Source organism: Xyrauchen texanus, chromosome 35, assembly GCF_025860055.1.
Source record: "Xyrauchen texanus isolate HMW12.3.18 chromosome 35, RBS_HiC_50CHRs, whole genome shotgun sequence".
NCBI lineage: Eukaryota > Metazoa > Chordata > Actinopteri > Cypriniformes > Catostomidae > Xyrauchen > Xyrauchen texanus.
This window is the reverse complement of record NC_068310.1, coordinates 24,644,225-24,664,317: the sequence shown is the minus strand read 5'-3', so window position 1 is coordinate 24,664,317 and position 20,093 is coordinate 24,644,225. Positions and strand designations below refer to the sequence as shown.

General features: G+C 37.7%; 1 protein-coding gene across 1 annotated transcript; it reads right to left on the bottom strand.

Annotated features, from left to right (window-relative positions):
- Nucleotides 1-1,224: 1,224 nt before the first annotated feature.
- Nucleotides 1,225-18,005, bottom strand: rnd1b (Rho family GTPase 1b). Its single transcript, XM_052105216.1, has 5 exons — nt 17,784-18,005; nt 17,006-17,093; nt 5,030-5,139; nt 4,555-4,689; nt 1,225-4,114 (listed from the first exon to the last, which is right to left on the bottom strand). Exons 1-5 carry the CDS (start codon nt 17,901-17,903, stop codon nt 3,869-3,871), a joined length of 699 nt encoding a protein of 232 aa, XP_051961176.1. The 5' UTR covers nt 17,904-18,005; the 3' UTR covers nt 1,225-3,868.
- Between the last annotated feature and the right edge of the window lie 2,088 nt (nt 18,006-20,093).

Genomic DNA, 20,093 nt, shown 5'->3' with positions numbered 1-20,093 from the left:
CCTGGCACCCCTAGGGCTAGCATTTCTCTGATGGATATATTAAGACCAAAGGATTGGTATCATTTTTGCTAAATTGAAATGATAATTCAATTTATATTTATTTAATTGATTAGAAGCTTGCAGTAAGAAAAAAAAAAACAACAAAAAAGAAAACAAAAAGAATATGGAAATGGTTAAAGCTACTGCAAACAATTTTTGAGGCACTAGAAGTACCAAACAGAATTGCAGAAATAGTGAGCGTTCCCAAACAGGTTTACCAAACACTTCCCCATCTTCCGTTGTAACAGTAGTTCCACCCCAAACTGCTCCAGGTTTTCTGATTGGTTAATAATTTTTTTGCCCTTTACAGAGCCTAAGACTGTCAGTGTGATATTTCAGGACACCTATTTCAGTGATCTGTCAGATAGTAGCAACATTTTGTGTGTGATATTCATAAAATGCTTACAGTAGTTTTAGGGGCCGTTTACACAACATTTTCAACTAAAAACGGAAAACATTTTAAACGGGTTTCAAAGTGAAAGTTTTTGAAAACGATACCATTATAGTCTCCATGTAAACCTACAAAAACAAGAATTTGTGAAAACGATAACGTCATGCGCACGCACGCGTATTACGTGTTCAGTCTATAGGCATGAACTTTGAGAAATTCGTCCTCCAGGGCAAACAGACCAACATGAGATCACCAGTTGGAGTCCTTAATAAGGTGGCATGCTTTATAGTCCAGGGATACTTGTAGTAATAAAGCAACCTCATTGTCCATCCAGACAAAATTGCTTGATGCTTTCGCCATCTTCATTGTTCGTATTCACCGCTCTGTGGAAGAATGCTTGTGCACAGGCGCGTGGTGTTTCTTTACAAAGTGATATCGCAAACTACTGGCCTGGCATGCATAATACAGCTTTTCTAGTTGTTTTTGCGGATCAGTGTGAACGGGGGTCGTTTTGACAACATTGTCATCTGTACGAGGAACTTTTCAAAAACGTTTCCGTTTTTAGTACATTGTTGTCGTGTAAACGTACCCTTAATGAGTGATGGGCACTAAAATAGTTTCAAGTTCATCAGCAGCAAAAGATTTGCACTTTTTACAATATGTTCCTTCGTTTTATTTTATTTTTGCTTTATAAGAAAATATTAATAAGGACTTAAGAGTGTTGTGCCTGAGTTCTATGGAGTTTGTATTAGCCTACAGTGACTAAAACAAACCAATACTCAAAGTCATGGGTGCCACACAAAGGCAAGCTTTATTACTCGAAAGACAAAAGATAAAGTAATTATTTCAAAAATAATGTTCTGAACAAAATCGTGTGTAAAACACAAACAGAAAATCACCTCAAATGATGAATCCAAATAAATAGGACAAAGCACATTACATCAAGCACAGGTTGGTCAATCCACAACATAAACAAATATTAATCTCATGACATTTTGAAATGTCTTACAAAGATTACAAAACAGGATATACACAACTGAAGAACTGTTACAGGACATGCTTGAAATGTTATAATACCAGCAATGTGCAATGGCAGCATAATTACTGAATTTTCAGAAAGACTTTATGATGTACAACCCACAGCTCAATACAAATATCTTTGAATCTTCAGACAAGTTGGCTGATAACACTGTTTTAATCGGCAGCTACAATGACTCTCCAGTCATGTGACAAGTTTACACATGGTTCACACTCCCCAGCTTTCTTTTTATGCATTTGTTAAGCAATACAAATAAATGTTGTTGTAATCACAGTGGCGAATCTTGTAAATAGCCACCTGAACACATAGATTACAGTGGCTGACCATTTATTCCCTTCCGCCACTAGTGATTTTACAAAATAAGAAAAATATTGATTTCAAGTGTATGGAAATAGAGAACAAACAAACAATAGTTCAAATAAAAAAAATAAAAAATAGCTGTCATTAAACAGGACCAGCCTGTTCCATTTTTCCCCAAAGTCTGTGTTTTCTATGCATTTTGACCTTGCACATACAGAACAAATGTTCAAAGCCCTTATCACAAGTCAGATGTTCCATATAATAAAATGGTCCAGTCTGAATCACCTTCCTGTCCAATTGCCCTTAATGCATTCACCTCCAATATAATATCCATATGTGGTTGAAAAAGAAAAAAGAATGTCTGTGTTGTACTCCAATGGTTTGATTTCATCCCATTTTCATCAGTGATCCAAAGGTGTCACTAATTACTCTTAACAAATGCTCAACAGAATCACAATATATTGGCTTGCTTTTACAGCAGCGATGTATATCCACATACATATTTCCACAAAGCAATAGCATGAATTTAAGCGTTTTAATTTTTTTATTATTGCCACTTGACATACTTTGCGTTATAAGCACTCAAATCATAATTATTGCTTTGTGGTGAAAAGCAGACTTCAAGATTAGCGCTTTCACACATAGCTTCTATCCAAAGTTTTGATCCAGTAGCTCAACTGATAGAGCATGGTGCAACACCAAAGCAACAATAAAGTCTTGGGTTTGATTCCCAGGAAACACATGTACTGATAAAATGTATCTTTAATGCACTGAATGCATTTGGATACAAAAGTCTGCCAAGTGCATTCATGTAAATATGTTTTATTCAGTCAAACATTTAGAGACACATTAAACTTATCCACAAATATTTCTGGTACTAGTGCTGTGAAGGAGGTCAGTGCATGAGCAGGAATATAGGAGGCAAGGAAACTGGAGATTCTATTGTTGGATGATTGAATGCTACATTAGAATGTATATGCATAACAAACTGAACAAACTTAAGCTGGTCTGATCTTAAATCAATTAATTTGATAATAAAATGAAAATACATTTTTTTATTTTTGGTCTCGTTGATTTCATGAAAACTTTAACATACTGTAGTGCTACAACGTCTCTCTGGAGGTCATTTTAACAAACAAAAGAAAATTAATCATGCCAAATTCGATCCAATTGGATCCTCAGAGAACTCTTCCAGGGATCGGATCACAGATTCTTGGTTGCCTACACTACGGAGCAGCAGGAACTGTAGATTCAGATCACTTTGTGTTCCTCAGTCACACCCCTCCTATCTCTCACATAGTTATTGCCTCTAAAAATAGAAGCTGTTATATATCAGAAAGTATTCCGGTAGAGGGAATAAGGGATTGGAAAACTGACTTTGGTAGCATTATAAATGGTCCATTTTAACAAAGGTTTTTGGCCTTCATCTTGTCATTTCTTTAACGTTTAATACCTCATCTTTCAAAGAGCATGTGACTCCCACTTAAAAATCACATCACTTCTAGCATGACAATGCCAAATAAGCATTTGTCTGATGCAGCCTTCTTCTCAACATGACCTGGGCCTTGTGCACAGCTCCACAATGGCCTATTCCCTGGAGCTATTCCCTCAGCTATAGTCCATAGTGCATACTGTAAGCATGTATTATAGGTTTCATTTTGAATCTCAGATACACCTCACACTAGAGAGCTCATATTTTTGCACAGAATAGATCAGAAAGTCTTACATTGTACAAAACATTATTGGAACTTTTAAACATTTGTTTCCGATATACTGAATTAAAATCATTCCGAACTGCCACAATAACACCGGTGCAACAGCAATTCTCTTCATAACAGCAAGGAGTGAATAAATGACAGCTGATGACTGATCCTTATTTGAAAATGCAAGATACAGTACTGAAAAAAAACCCAGATATGCACTGTGAAGAGCTCAGGACAAGGAAGACAGCAGGGTGTCCACTTGTTCTAAAAGGTGTTTCTTTGGGGGGTGAGGAAGGATTCCACACTTCAATGATGTGGCAATCAGAACCCACCCCCCTTCCCCAGACCAAAGCACAGGGAATGGTGTAGCTTTTTGGGGGGATGTTGAGATTACACTCACATTACAGAGCAACTCTTGGCTTTCTCCTTCTTGAAGGTAGAGGAGAGTAGCTCAGATTTGCTGGGCAGGTGGAGCAGGCGTTTGGACAGCCGGCGAGTCGGGCTGGGCTTGGCCAATGGCTGCAGCTTGTTAATGCAGGCCAGTGCAGCTGTGCGGAACACACTGTGGATGCTCTTCTCAGAGGTGAAGGCTGAACACTCCAGATAAGCCTCTGCACCCAACTGTTTGGCCATGGCAGAGCCCTGCGATGGGAAGAGATTGGCAAAAGCTCAATATTGTGGCCCCAGTTTTTCAGTGGTAATTCAAGTGTTTGAATATACAAAGTTATATTCAAAAGCTAATTAAAGCAAATTACGGTTTGATTTCAGTTTTACTAATGCATCATGAAATTAGTTTCAATTGGTACTTAAAATTAGATTTTCAAAACATGCATTGGGATTCAAATGTAATCCAAAAGTAATCAAATTTGATTGCCTAAAAGATTGAAACCGATAACAATTTCCATTCTGTAATTTGTACTCAGATCACATTTCAGAGGAACTCTACCCAACACCGCTTATAGGGGGCAGCCTTTGCGTGGGAGTGTACCATGATGCCTAAATATGTTGTCCAAGAAGGCAGCTCTATCGGTTATGGAATGGAGTAAATGTGTGAAATAGTGCGTGACAGAGAATGGCATTACCTGCTCATGAGTGATGGGTGTTTGTTTCTGATTGGACAGCTCCATCAGTGTGCAGACATCCGTGCGAAGGTCCGTCTTGCAACCAATGAGAAGAATACGTGTGGTGGGGCAAAAGTCAAGAATCTCTGTCCTCCACTGCAGACAGAAATGTGCCATTATAAAGATGAATACAAATCCTGATTCCTTGAAAACAAGAAATTATTGGTGTTCTTCTTTAACTAACCCTCTTACATAACTATGATTATAATAAGGGCAATTCCTGAGTACCAAGGACTTCTGGCAAGTATATTGTGATATTGTTTTTTCTAAAATATAGAAGAACAAAATATTGAAAAAAACAAAAACATAATATATATAACACACACATATATACACACAAAGTATATATAGAAAAACAATAAGAAGAAATGCATAACTTATCGCAAGTGTAAACATGCTAACAGGCCATTTTAAAATGTATTGCCATTTGTTGTACCTTCTTAAGTCCACTTTCAAAGATATCTGGACGACTGATGTCAAAACAAAGGAGCACTGCATCAGAGTCACTGTAGCAGAGGGGCCTCACGTTATCATAGTATGGTGATCCTGAAACAAAAGGGAGAAATCTACTGAATACACAAGTCCAAATGAATGACATAGAAAGGTCTGCTTTCTTCCTGCTTGGATACACTAAATATTCTACCATTATAATACTTCTTTGTTAAAATTATTATTTTTGATAGGGCCAGAGGCCACCACTGCAGATTGAGTATTCCTGACATTTTCCTTTTTTTTTCACCACCTCCCCTTTTCTCCCCAATTTGGAACGCCCAGTTCCCAATGTGCTCTCAGTCCTCATGGTGGTGTTGTGACTCACCTCAATCTGGGTGGCAAAGGATGAATCTCAGTTGACTCCATGTCTGAGACCATCAATCAGCGCATCTTATCACGTGGCTTGTTGAGCACATTACCGCAGAGACGTAACGTGTGTGGAGGCCCACGCTTTTCTCCGCGGCATCCACGCACAACTCACCCCACCAAGAGCAAGAGCCACATTATACCAAGAGCAAGAACCACATTATAGCGACCACAAGGAGGTTACCCCATGTGACTCTACCCTCCCTAGCAACCGGGCCTATTTGGTTGCTTAGAAGACCTGGCTGGAGTCACTCAGCATGCCCTGGATTCTAACCCGTGACTCCAGGGTTGGTAGTCATCATCAATACTCGGTGAGCTACCCAGGCCCCCCCGACATTGTACTACCAACTATAATTTACATAACTGTACATTTTTGATAGAGATAATATAACAGCCAAAGTGGATGACCGATGACTTGTCTGTGGTTGAAGACAACTGCATCAGCAATTAATTTCTTCTGTTATGCAATTTATGTCCAAATGAAACAGAATATTCCATTAAAAATGTTGGACGGTTTATTCATTGGAATTCCACTGAAGACTGGACGGCAAACACTGGACCATGTTTATCCATGATATTTCCCCACCCACACAGCCATAAATTGTCAACAGAACAGTTATTCCAGAGGAAGAGAGCATTAATACATTTTGAGGAATAAATAAATAATAAAAAAAAACAACAACAAAATTTCATGTTGGCTGTAAAGGGATAGTACAGCTATCAGATGTTTGGTAGAATGATACAACTACATACAAAGGATGTGAATGGTGACTGAGGCTAACATTCTGACTAACATATCCATTTCAGTTCAACAGAAGAAAGAAAGTCATGTTTGGAACAAAGAAGAGAGGGAGTAAATGACAATTTTCATTTTGGGTGAACTATCCCTTTAAGGCATTCCAGAAAAGAAGAGCTCACAAACTGTGAATGTGCTGTATATTTCAGCACACAGAATGAGACAAAGGGCAGAGGTAGATCTCCCCTGATCATCACTTCATTTCAAGTCAGCTCAGCTTACATCCTGTTAAAGCCCTCTTCCTCTCACCGATCACCCTATTGTCATTTTAAAGGAGAATAAAATTACAATTGAGCTCTAAATCCTCATTGATCTATCCGTCTCGCTCGCTTCCATTTTTTTTTTTTAAGTAGATTATGCAACCGGAGCAATGGGGCTATGGTAGGCACTTCCTCACGCTTTTGCGCAGAATCCTTTTGTAAGCCAGCCACCCACCACCCTTTAAACCCCCCCCAATACCTCCAGTCCCCCTGTTTCCAAGGCAACAGCCTTGGAGTCAACCATCTGCAGAGCACCGTTCTCCTACCCCTCTATAAAAAAAGAGTCCCTACTCGGCCCATCAATCATTTGATACAGAGATGTGAACACCCACTTGGTACGGGGGAGATGCTAGGGTGGAACTAGTGGTGTAAACGATTTTGCATACTTATAAAACTGTAGCCAAATCTCCTTGTCTGGGTGAATTCTGCATCTGTCTGATGTGAACCTTATAAATATGTGTCTTATTTTAAGTCTTTGCATGCATCAGGTAGTCACACAATGGTTAGCCATGCACTGTAGTCTACAAGCTACAGGTATATCAACAAAAGATTATTTGACCAGAGACAGAGCACTTGTATTAAAATGAATGGGAGGAATTGGAATGCCCAAAACAGAGGACATACAAAAGAAATCCCACCTAACAGGTGCCAATCCCCTTTTAGAAACAGACATCGAAATTGAAACCAAATCAAACAGGGAATAATTGCAGGGTGGATTTTGAACATCTTAAAAGTAAATAGGGTCAATTTAGATTTTCATGTTGGCTTTAAGGTTAAACTCACTGGTTGTGTGTTGCCACAAGTGGCGCTATAAGGGAAATTAGAGTAAACTGCATCTAAACTGAGTTTTGTTTTTCAAGTCAACTACTGTCATGGTGGAGCAACAGTTTAAAGAGAATATTGCTGAGCAAGTAAGTTATATTTATCAATTTACCCAAATAAGAACAGTTAATGCTACATAGGCAATGCAATAGCCAAGCACTCATTTCTACATTAGCATTAGCATACATTAGTAAAGTATGTTTCTTGCCTGAGAGAATCAGCCAAACTGCAGACATATGCAGTCTAAAGATCACTGCCTTTTTCTTCCTGAAAAGCCATAGACACGTATATCTGGGTGTGAGGCCGCATTAAATCGTTACTGATCTTGATGCAGCAATCGATGGAGACGTAGCTACACCAGGGAATTGAGGAGCAATTTCAATTAAACTTGACAGTTGACACATCCCAGTAGCCAGAGAGGAAAACTGAAAGGTTAATGCCAAGGAATCACCTCCTCATGGTAAACCTACCAAAACCAAATTAACTCAAGCCACTCATAATGCTGTTGAGGGTTTACAATAGCTGCTGAAATTCACTATATGGACAACCAAACACTTGAACTTTTCATTTTAAAATGTTAGCTGCTGTAACAGTTTCCATTCTTCTGGGAAGGCTGTCCACTAGATGTTGGAACGTTAGATGTGGGGAATACTCCCTTTCAGACATAAGAGCATTAGTAATGTCAGGCACTGCTGTTATTTAATGGGGTCTGGCTCGCATTCAGTGTTCCAATTCATTCCAAATGTGTTCAATGGGTTTCAGTTTTGGGTATTGTGCAGGACAGTCATGTTCTTACCAGTTCCAAGTTCTTTGTCACTGTAACACATTGCATTAAAAGGGTAGTTCACCCAAAAAGGACATTTTCACCATTTTCTCACCCATGTGTTGTTCCGAAACCATATAACTTTATTCCGTAAAGCACAAAACGATGTTAAGCATAATGTTAGTCTCAGTCACCATTCACTTTCATAGCATTTTTTTTTTCAAACAAAAAAGTTAAGGACTTAGGCTAACATTCTGACTAATATCTCCTTGTGTTCCATTTGTGAAAGTCAAAGGGGTGAGTGAATGAAAGTATTTTCATATTTGTTGAATTATCCCTTTATGATTAGCCTAAACTGTCATTACTGGAATAGCCAAACCAATTAATTACAAAGAGTTGTCCATAAACCTTTGGCTATGTAGTGTATAAAGTAGGTCTGAACGATTAACCAAAATAAAATCTAAATTGCGATATGACCCGGTGCGATTTTCAAACCGAGAGTGCTGCTATTTAAATAAATATTCTCAAAGCGCTGCCGATTTGCTGTGCCTTCGTGCACAACTGTTCTGTCTTTAGTAGGCCTATGTAGTGTTTTCTTAAATACGTGTAAACGGGATCAGTGTATTACACATGTGATTTCAGAGTGGTCCTGTGCTCCATACACACAAACTCTATATCTCAGTTGCCCTGAGTGACAGATGGTGTTCTGCATTCGGTTCGGGGCAGAGTATGTGAGCGGAATGGAGCGGCATGATTTTGCCTTGAGCGAGAGCGGGGTTTTTGTTTTTAAATATCGGGGAGTCAGTGTTTTCTCTCGTTTAAAGAGCACTTCACTAATACTCCATCACGAGCACAACTGTTAACGGACCTTAATGCAATAATTCACCATGTGTTGAGCTGTGTTAAACACTATTGGCATGAAGGAAAGATGGAATTTCTGATATAACCAGAAAGAATGTGGAAAAGTAAATAGTAATTTAAAATCTAGAGGCACGTGAAGGTCACTTTTGCTTTCTCTCTCTATATTCGGTTCCCATTCCCTAATATTGAGTTAAGCTTGCGGCAAAGCTTGAGTTAACTGCATGCTCGTGTCTCGTCTCTTTATTCCTACATCAGCTGGCCAATAGGCCTATTGAAATTAATGACGGGACGAAGGAGAACACGAGTGGGGAAGTGATTGCAACGATCAAATGTTCATTGTGAAATCACGATGATAATCCGTTCGCATGTGGAGAGACAATCTAAAGTCAGTAACGTATAAAGGCCTGTACCTCCCTCCCCTATTAAGTATTTTGAATAATCATATAATCACTCTTATCTAATGCAGCGCAATCTTAACTCTAGGCTATTAGGTCCCGCATTAAATAGAATGTAACATTTAACAACCTAAAACACCAACTAAACTAATCAATATATTAATATAGAATAGTTTGAATATGATCAATTGCCATCTAAATTTATTTTAGTGTCGAATGCCAATTTATGCATTATACATTTGCAGATGATGATCAGCAAACGCAAACAGAGAGGAAGATTTAAAATCTTAAATTCAAAAGCTAGTATTTCTAAAATTTTGTTTTGATAGTCTTATCTAGTTTAGAAAAATAACAATCTTGAATGTAATTTTTCATTCACAAAATTATAGAGCAAGGTTAATTAAAAGAAGTGCAACAATATAAAATATTAGGCAATAATACATGGGACTAATAAGGTTTTTTTTTTCGTTTGGTAATTTATTAATTTAGCCATTCCTCTATGTTGGGATGCTACAATTTACTGCACATTAAAAAGAACCCTATGATAGCGGGTTTTTGTTGCCAGTAAGACAGATGAGAGCAATTCACTTCATTACATTTTCCAGTCCGCAGTAAAGCATGAGCAAAACATGGTTTAATTTTGATTAAAAGGAATAGTTTTTTTGTTTTATGTTTATCATATCGTAGTTTGAATCGCAATTGTTTTCAAAATAATCTAAATTTGATATTTTTTTTGTCCAAATCATTCAGCCCTTATACAGTTGTGGCCAAAATTATTGGCACCATTGGTAAATATGAGCAAAGAAGGCTGTGAAAAATAAGTCTTTATTGTTTATCATTTTGATCTTTCATTCAAAATATTCACAAAAATCAATCCTCTAATGATATCAAACAATGGCAAACATAACACACACACACACACACACACACACACACACACACACACACAAAATATATGTGTGGCACAATTATTGGAAGCCTTTTTATTCAATATTTTATGCAACCTCCCTTTGCCAAGATAAAAGCTCTGAGTCTTCTCCTAATGCTTAACGAGGTTAGAGAACACATGGGATCTGAGACCACCTCTCCAAACAGAATCTCTCCAGATCCTTCAAATTCCAAGGTCCACACTGATGGACTCTCCTGTTCAGTTCACCCCACAGGTTTTCTATGGGGTTCAGGTCAGGGGACTGGGATGGCCATGGCAGAACCTTGATTTAGAGGTCAGTGAACAATTTTTCTGTGTTAATTTTGACATTTGTTTTGGATCATTGTCCTGCTGGCAGATCCACCCACAGCCCATTTTAAGCTTTCTGGCAGATGCAGTCAGATTTAGATTTTTTTTATCTGTTGGTATTGAGTCCATTATGCCATGCATCCGAACAAGATGTCCATAACCTCTGGCATAAAAAACAGCCCCACAACTTTAAAAATCCACCACCATATTTAACTGTGGGCATGAGGTACTTTTCCATATGGCTAAATCTCAGAGTGTGCCAAACCCATCTCTGGTGTTTGCTGCAAAAATGCTCTGTTTTTGTTTTATCTGACCATAGAACCCAGTCCCATTTGAAGTTCCAGTAGTGTCTTTAGTTTGTTGTTGGATGAGAGCAGACTTTTTTCCTTGAAACCCTTCCTAACATCTTTTGGTGATGTAGGGGACATCTGATTGTAGTTTTGAAGTCTTTCTGACCAAACTAATTTCTGCAATTCTCCAGCTGTGATCCTTGGAGAATTTTTGGCCACTTGAACCATCCTCCTCAGCATGCGTGGAGACAATATAGGCACACATCCTCTTCTAGGCCAATTCGTAGCATCTCCAGTTGATTGGAACTTCCTAATTATTGCCCTGATGGTGGAAATGGGAATTTTCAATGCTTTAGCCTTTAGCTATGTTCTTATAGCCACTTCCCAAATACTATATTCATAACTATATTCTTTGGTCTTACCCATTGTGATGGATGACTAAGGGAATTTGGCCAGTGTGTTACCTCATTTTTATACCTATGTGAAAAAGGAAGTCATGGCTCAACAATTTTCCTAGTTACCCAGCAGTACCAACAAAAAAAAAAAAAAAAACAATTCTTCAGATATATTTTACTCCAATAATTGTGGCAAATGTGTTTGAGAAAAATATTTATTTAATTATGAGAATATATATATATTTCTTTTTGAATATTTTGAATGAAAAATCAAAAGGAGAAACAATAAAGACAAACTTTTCACATCCTTCTTTGCTCCCATTTACCAAGGGTGTCAATATTTTTGGCCACAACTGTAAAAAGGATGGGATAATGCTTACATTCCTGGCACGGAGCACTTAGCATGAATCTTTCACCTCCTGCAGTCTTGGATCACAGAACTGCGCTACTGCATACGCCTGTGCACACAGTGAACAAACCTCTGCTCAGTTCCAAACCCTCTGCCACATGTTCCTCAGCTGAACAAGATGCCGCTCTTATGCCGTTGGTGTATAAACAGATGGAGGGTTTGTGAAGCTTGACAAAAGAGATGAAACTACTCCAGCTACTCTAAATGCTTTTTTGTAGAGACGCCATGCCTGCAGCAAACTAGCTGAAAAGTGGACCAACATGTGCATGTGATTGATATGAGATGGCCTTTTCATTGGGCACAGGAAGAGTCTAGTGAGGAGAACAGACGGCGGTGGGGTGGGCTGCTTTTGTGTGCCGCACAGACAAGAGCCATGGCGTATTCCATCTGCTAAGCCCTTTCAGCAACTTTAAGAGGACAACTATTGGAGCTTTAGGCATGATTCTAACCCAGACAATGGAATGCTGTGTTGCATCAGTCAGGTTCTGGAACCGAATAAAGGAATGGGTTGCATTTTGTGGGTGGCTTCCACTTTAGCACACATAAAAGGCAAGAGTTATGATCCCTCATAACTAAGCCATAACTCAGTCTCAATGAGACAATGATAACTGGTCCTGTTAAAAAAATAAAATAAAAATTCCTAGATAATCATTCAGGCCTGTAAGGAACTGCAATTAGGCCTGGATGATATATAAAATAATAAAAATATGGTCGCCATGATTTTTTTGGCAATATAAAATGAAGAAATCTCATGAAAATTGCAATATTTGTACTTTTTCTTGTTTCCAGAGTTTATAAGTTTGATTGATTTTCCAAGAATCAGTTCACAATGATTTCAAATTAATTAAATTCTGATTCAAAAAGGTTCTTTGTGTCTTTAGAATATGTTAATTGAAATGCCTGTGTGGCATCATTCATCCATCCATCGTCAACCGCTTATCCTGTGTACAGGGTCGCAGGGGGCTGGAGCCTATCCCAGCTAACATCGGGTGAAAGGCAGGGGACACCCTGGACAGGTCACCAGTCCATCACAGGGCCACATATAGACAGACATACACTCACACTCACCTCCACATCCACGGCAATTTTTTTGGAGACACCAATTAACCTAGCCTTTTGGATGGTGGGAGGAAGCCGGAGTACCCAGAGAGAACCCATGCAGACACGGGGAGAACATGCAAACTCCACACAGAAAGGCCGGGGCAACCAGGGTTTGAACCCACAACCTTCTTGCTGTGAGGCGACAGTGCTAACCGCTGCACCACCGTGCCGCCCTGGCATAATTCATATCTTTAAAAAAAAAAAAAAAAAAAACTAATTGTGCTAGGCAAATATTGCGGTTTATTACTATGCATTGTTAAATTGCTTATAAATAAAAATGATTAAATATTCTTGTGTTTTAGTCAAAATGAGTCTGGGAAAACATGCCTTGATTATTAACTAGATACATCAAAGATCTTGCCAACAATGGCTGTTACAAATTATGGCTCCCCTGACTGAAAACATATACTGTATTTATAATTAAAATAAGTAAAAGAGATTTAGATTAGCTAAAGGGCCTAGTTGACATTTCAAATGTAGACATTTTAAACAGATTTAAAAAGCTGACCAATAATAAACTTCAACACCATAGAGTCATGGACCCGTTGAATTTCAGGGAATTTATCAACACTCAGGCTCATGTAAATGAGAGCAGGGGGCTGAGAGAGGTCAGCATTCACAAAAGAGCAAGAGAAGAGTGAAAACCCATTAGATGATGGGAACAAAACCTAGACCATTCTCCATCCCCCACCCCCCAAGATGCAGAGATTCCTTCATAGAACCTGATGTGAGTTCAACAAAGAATCCCCCCTCTCACTGTGGGGCTGGCCACGACCCTTAGGGAATACCACCTTAACAGGGGCCATCTCAGTGCTGTTTTGCCATTTCCTCATCAGTGCATGTCATCAACAGCCAATGGGCACTGGAGAGCCCATTAATCTAGTGGCTGTTTTAATGTGCTAATGGAGCACTCCCCCTTTTCTTTTTTAAATGCACAACATCTTGTTAAATCATCCCACACTGAAGCAGCAGAATATTTGCAAAAATGTACATCCATCAGCAAATGCCACCAAATCCATTGTCAATACCTCAATGCAAATTAAATATAGCTTCCATATTATGAATAGAGAAGCCATCTTCTAAGAGCATGCAGCAGGTCCAATTGGCTGTGCTGATTAAGTGAGCCTATTGATTTTCACCTGCAAATCCTTTCTGGGCCCCAAAGAAAGCAACTCTGAAACCCAATGATGACCACTCAATCAATGAGCGGAAGACTAATAAGGAGACTCATCCAGACATGGAGTTGAGCAGCACCAATGAGTAAGAATAATTAGTACACTGGGAAATTGTACCACATAACAAGCAGTTACAAATCTAATCCATTTCATCCAATTGTGATAATCTGTGATCAGACCGTACCTCTGTATGAACAACAAGCAGGAAAGGGCGATATGACTTTACAGGCAATATTACCATTAAGTTTTCTAAAGACTTTGCAGCTCACCAGTATTCAGACTTTTTTTTTTTTTTTTAAAGCATCAGTGATTTAAACTTCAGAAGCAAAACACAGCATTAGAGTTTCCATCAATCAGTCTGTTTCAATGCTTTGTTTGCTTCATCAATCAAAAATAACACTAAAAAGAATGATTCATTTGCTCAACAACCATAACATTTCAAAATAAATTGCTTCTACACAGGAACGTAGATATTTGTAACATTTTTAACTCAAATGATCAAGTACATAACTGAGGTTATGGGGAAAACCTTCAGCCCCTGTGTTGAATAATTAAAGCATAGTTGTTTGGTCAAAAATAACCAATTGGGGCATTTAATTCATTGCTATAAGGAATTAGAGATTTTAGCTCTTTTTTTTTGGTATTATTAATGTTGTTTAGCCTGGTCTCATGAAATTTACATGAATATGACCACATTTTTGCTATTCAAAATGTACGTGCTGTATACAGGCCCGGTTCTATGGGGGTGCTAAACGAACCTTAGTGCACCCATTGCAGACCAGGGCAAATTTGCTGCCCATGGGTCGATTTATCATAAATGTTTTTTATTAGATCTTAAATTGTTCTGGTTTTGAACTATCGCGCATCCACAAGCGTTTAATATGCTCAGGGTTGCCAGATAATAGCTCATAAATTTACACTTGCACAAATAGGAAATATTTCGCATTATGTCATACTCCATTTATGCAATCTGGCAACAATACATGCGCGTGCATGCGCTTTCTCCTCTTCGAAAAAAAACCTTAGCGCTCAAGTGCAATATTATGCTCAAAGAAAAGTGTGATGCAGCCAATCCGTGTGCTGTTTAGTGCCAAGTCTGCGAGCAAACCTTTTCAGTGACAAACTTTAGTAAAACCCCAATAGATCTTCGCACCATTCGCACACGGAGAAAACACACGAGCAAAACCAAGTGAGAGAGAAAGATTTTTGTTCTTTGTGTTATTTGTGAAATTCTGAAGTCCCTCACCTCTGTATGTGAATGTTACTCTGGCAGTAATCATTAATCATTGTCATGCAGCCCGTTTTATTCAGTTGTGTGCTGAATGGGGTGCCAAACAAACCATTGACAAGACCCACATCATGATCCAAGAGCGTGTAAATATTAAAATAAGCCTTTAGAATCTATAATTTCAGAATATTTTACTATTAAACCAGACTACTGATGTACAGTGATAAATGTACATGTAATGTAAATTACCACTGCATTGAAGTATGGTGAAATAAACAATTAATAATAATAATTATTATTAGTCTTAATTCAGTTTTACTAACACGTGATAGAAATGTAGCAGCAAAACTTCAAGCAAACACAGTTTAAATTCTACAGCCCCAGCCACGATTAATGTCTGAAAACAGGATGAATCTCTGGTTTGCCCTCTTATCCTTTATAAACCTTCACTCATCCCCTTAAACCGTTCTGCCTCTCAGCTGGCTTGTCTCAAAGCGGACTAATCAGATCAAAAAGCATGAGCAAAGGGTTGAGATATCTTAACAGCACCTATTTCATTCAGCATTTTTAATATCTGCGTATGAAATAAGAATTCCACTATCTTTCTCTCTCACTCATGCTCTCACGCTTTCACTCACGTACAACAGAAAAAACATCAAAGAAACCTAGTCTTATTAGATAAACTTCACAGTCAGTTGGCAGACAGGCATTTGTGAGTGCCAATTATAATGCTGCCATTGGCATGCGTTTAACACACATCCAGAGCAGAGATGAGATTTTCATGTCTGTCATTTACTAGGGATTCAGATAGGAGTAGTGTGGAGAAGACAAACACAGCACGTTGTAATCAGGTCAATAGGCTACAATGGAAAGCCGTGGGGAGATGTGAACTGCCTCAGTGCCCATGTACTCTCTCATTAGGGACTCCTGACTGCATACAACAGCTGATGGAAACACATATAGAGCTCCTACAAATTAACAGAAAAGGTTGTGACACTAATAAAGCTTAGACATCTTGTTTTCCCCTCAATTTGGCCCACTAAACACTTTTCTGATATTTAAATAAAATGCACATATGCTTAGTGGAAAATGTATTGTTTATATGGGGTGTTGCATTGCAAATTGGACATCTGTTACAATAATTCTAAATGTACATTTTCATACAGTTGCTTAGCATTTGCGTAGATAATAATATTAGCATTCAAATTCATGTATTCAAATCATTTCACTGTTCAGTGTTTTCTTATAAATCAACATGACTGGATTGGCCCAGTACTTCAAAACTGCTCAAGACTGCTGCTTCGAACAGGATGTAAAACAGCTATAATTTTAACATTTGTAACAACTTTAAGGAGAGTGACAGACCACTGGCTCTAGAGACTCTCCTGATATAAAGAAAATGTCCAATTTAGTGTTTGTACAAGAAAATATCAACCAGGCAATAAATTAACACAAAATCCACAAAGCATAAACAACTAATGTAGCTTATTTCATGACCTCCACAAGGATGCAAAAGTAATACAACGACTGAAAAGTGTCTAAATTACTTGTAATTGTAATATATAATGTAAAAATGGGGAAAAGACTGAACCACGGCCATATTGGCATTCTGACCATACCACAATAGCTCACTTCTGAGGTCATAAAAATATACTGAATATACAGTCCACTATTAATGTACTACATCAAACCTTCATTGTTTCCACTACATCCCATTATGTTGTTAAAAAAAGGCATCATGCACTATCCAATTTGCATAGCATGGCCAAGCAAAATTTTATGGAGCCATATTAGTGTTATTTAGTCATCGGTTTATTCTTACCTGATGTGTCCCATAAACTCAGTTCTACACGCTGATCGTCAAGCTCCAGACAGGCTGTGTAGTTCTCAAACACTGTGGGCACATATGTCTGAAAGAAATGCAACATATCACACAGAGCAACGTGTGTGGTGCTGCAAAGAAAACATAACAAAAAAACTGGGGGAGCACTTTATATTACAGTGCCCGTGTTTCACAAATTACATGCATATACAATTAAATGCAAATTCAATAATAATAAAAATAATGTAAAAAAAACGTTCCTCCACCAAATAATTACAAGTACATGTTTACCGATTGTAAACCATAACATGAACACTATAATGTAATGTCTGGACATGTAAACAGGATCCAACATGTGAATAATTTTAATAAAAAGTATAAATAATATACATTATTTAATTTTTTTAAACAAATGTCATATCAACACTATTTAAGGTTTATTGGATTAAATTATTACAATTAAATAATGGATAAAGAAATCTAATTGTCGGTTATAAACATGTAACCCCTTCATGAACATTTTCAATGAACATGAAACTGTCAACATGCCTATTACACGACAGCAAGAATTCAGACATGTCCGTTTTATTATATATATATATATATATATATATATATATATATATATATATATATATATATATTATATGAGATATAATATATATATAATATATATAGTATATATATATCTCAGGTGGGGAAAACCCTTACATTACATAAACAGCATTAAATGAGAAATGAGAAAAAACAACAACTTCAGATAAAACGGTTAACTGACCTCTGGATAACAATCCTTTGCCAAAACCTGTAACATCGCAGTTTTCCCGCACTGAACATCCCCAACAAGCACCAGTTTACATCTGACCACCAGTGGCTGTACATTTCTTCTCTCTTTCATGATTTACGATATTTATTAACCGAACAAAACTAAACCAAAAACCTAGAACAGAGTAAACACAAAAAAGAGGACGCACGAGCGCACAATAGAGTCTGCGTTGACTTCAACCGCTGCGCGTACTGTGTTTGCCCGCACCCGTGGCTGTATATATGCCGCGCCAAAGCCAATCAGCTTGCGCGATGCTCATGACGTCGTACATTCTTCCCTCTATCATGCAATGTAATTCCCCGACGACTGAACCTTTTGGGAAACTTGAAAAACGTGGTGAAATGTGAATTCCACTTAGTTGCAAATTTTTATTAATGACCATATATATTGTCAATATACAGTATCCTGTATATAGATTTAGAGGCTTGTGGGCCTATTATATTAAATTAAACCACAGGACGAAATGCCATGTGAGGATAGTAATAAATAATTGACTTTAACATATTAAACAACAACAATAATTTAATTATCAAGCAATTTTATGTGGGATGAGTAATGTAGTACTTTATCTGAATCTTATTACCTTCCATATGTGTATTGTGTCTTGTCAGCTTTGCCAGATTTCCTGCATATTTTTGCATCTTGCATTGTCTCTTGAGTAATCACTAAGCATCAATAGGCAGAGGCACTAGGACAACAGAGCCTTTAGCAGCTTCTTGTCCCTCATCCCATCGACTCCACTTTAACCTTTAATGCAGTCTGTGAATTTCCTTCAGAGGACATATTATGTTTTGGTTTCATTTATGAGTTTTGTTTTTCTTTTCTTTTTTCTTCTTTCTTCTAAGGCAACAACAAACTTTGAAACAACTGTTTAGGCATGTTTGGTTCATTTAAAATTTCCAGTTGTCTGATATTTTACTGTAAAGTGTTCTGCATGACTTATCAAAATTCCCTTGACTCAAACCATGAAAGCACGAAGGTCTACATGACTCACTGACTGTTATTAGACAAAATACTCTTTGATTCATGCCTGTGTTTGTTTTGGACACACATACATTTATTTAATGACAAGTGTGAGCCTACAAGTTTATTGGCCTGCATGGGGCAGATGAAGATTTTAGCCCTGTGGGAGTCTCAAAAGGTTATAATGGCCTGCTAGATCAAGCACACAACTCAGACACTTTCAAGGTTATATTTGTATGTTGAACACCCCTGGGACAGCAGGCTGAGAGGAATAGACCTTATATAAACATTTTCCTCCTGCCTTCCATGCTCACAAATTTGATTATTCTTCAACTGAAATCAGATGGTCTAATTGCATAACACTGAATAGTTTCAGACTAGAAAATAAATGATTAATAAACATATTTTATCCCACTCATGCTTTTGTCTGTTCTCATCTTTTAAGGCACGTTGAACACATAACGCAAATTCACATAATGCAATTTTTCGGTGTTGCAATGTTTTTACTTTTTGTATTTAATTTGAATAGAAACCCTTTTTACTACGTTGTATGTAGTGTATTCCAACCCACTGAACCAGTTAGTGATGTCTTGGATAAGATTCATTTTATCCGTAGCAAGGGTGGAGACCACATGAAGTATGTATGAGAGAATAATTCCCTTGCTGTAACAGCAGGGCACAAAGTGCAGGAAAGCAGGTGGACCTGAATAATCAACAGCTCTGAGTGTCAGCACACAATCTGCTGCAGGAGACACAGGAAGGAGGTATCAGGAGGTAGAAGATGGCTTCTGACTCTTGTTTAACCTCTCAGGTTCAATGGTCAGGATCTTTTACAAATAGTTATGTCAGACTATGTATTTCAGAATTTCTGTTTATTTTTCACTCTATAATAAAAAGACACCTTTATTGTGCATATTTATATTTTATCATACACACATAGTTCCAAATATCATACAATACCTATTCACTACTCATTTGCATACATCATGATTTGCACTTCAGTTTTGTAAATTTGTTTGATTTGCATGTGCTTGCTCCACATAAAGTCAATTATTAATTGGTATATATATATTTTTTTGTTTTTGTTTTTTTGTGTGCGTGTGTTGCTTTTTATTGTCTTTTACACAGTCAAAGAGGCTTCCAGGAAAAAATGCCTACTACATGTATTGCATACTGCATGTGGGTTGTATTGCTGTGCTGTTTATAATTTGCGGCTTGGTGCTTTTTCATGCATGTAACGTGTGTAGATGGACTTTCAGTATTTGTTGATAGAGACAGAGATAGATATAAACCCTCATG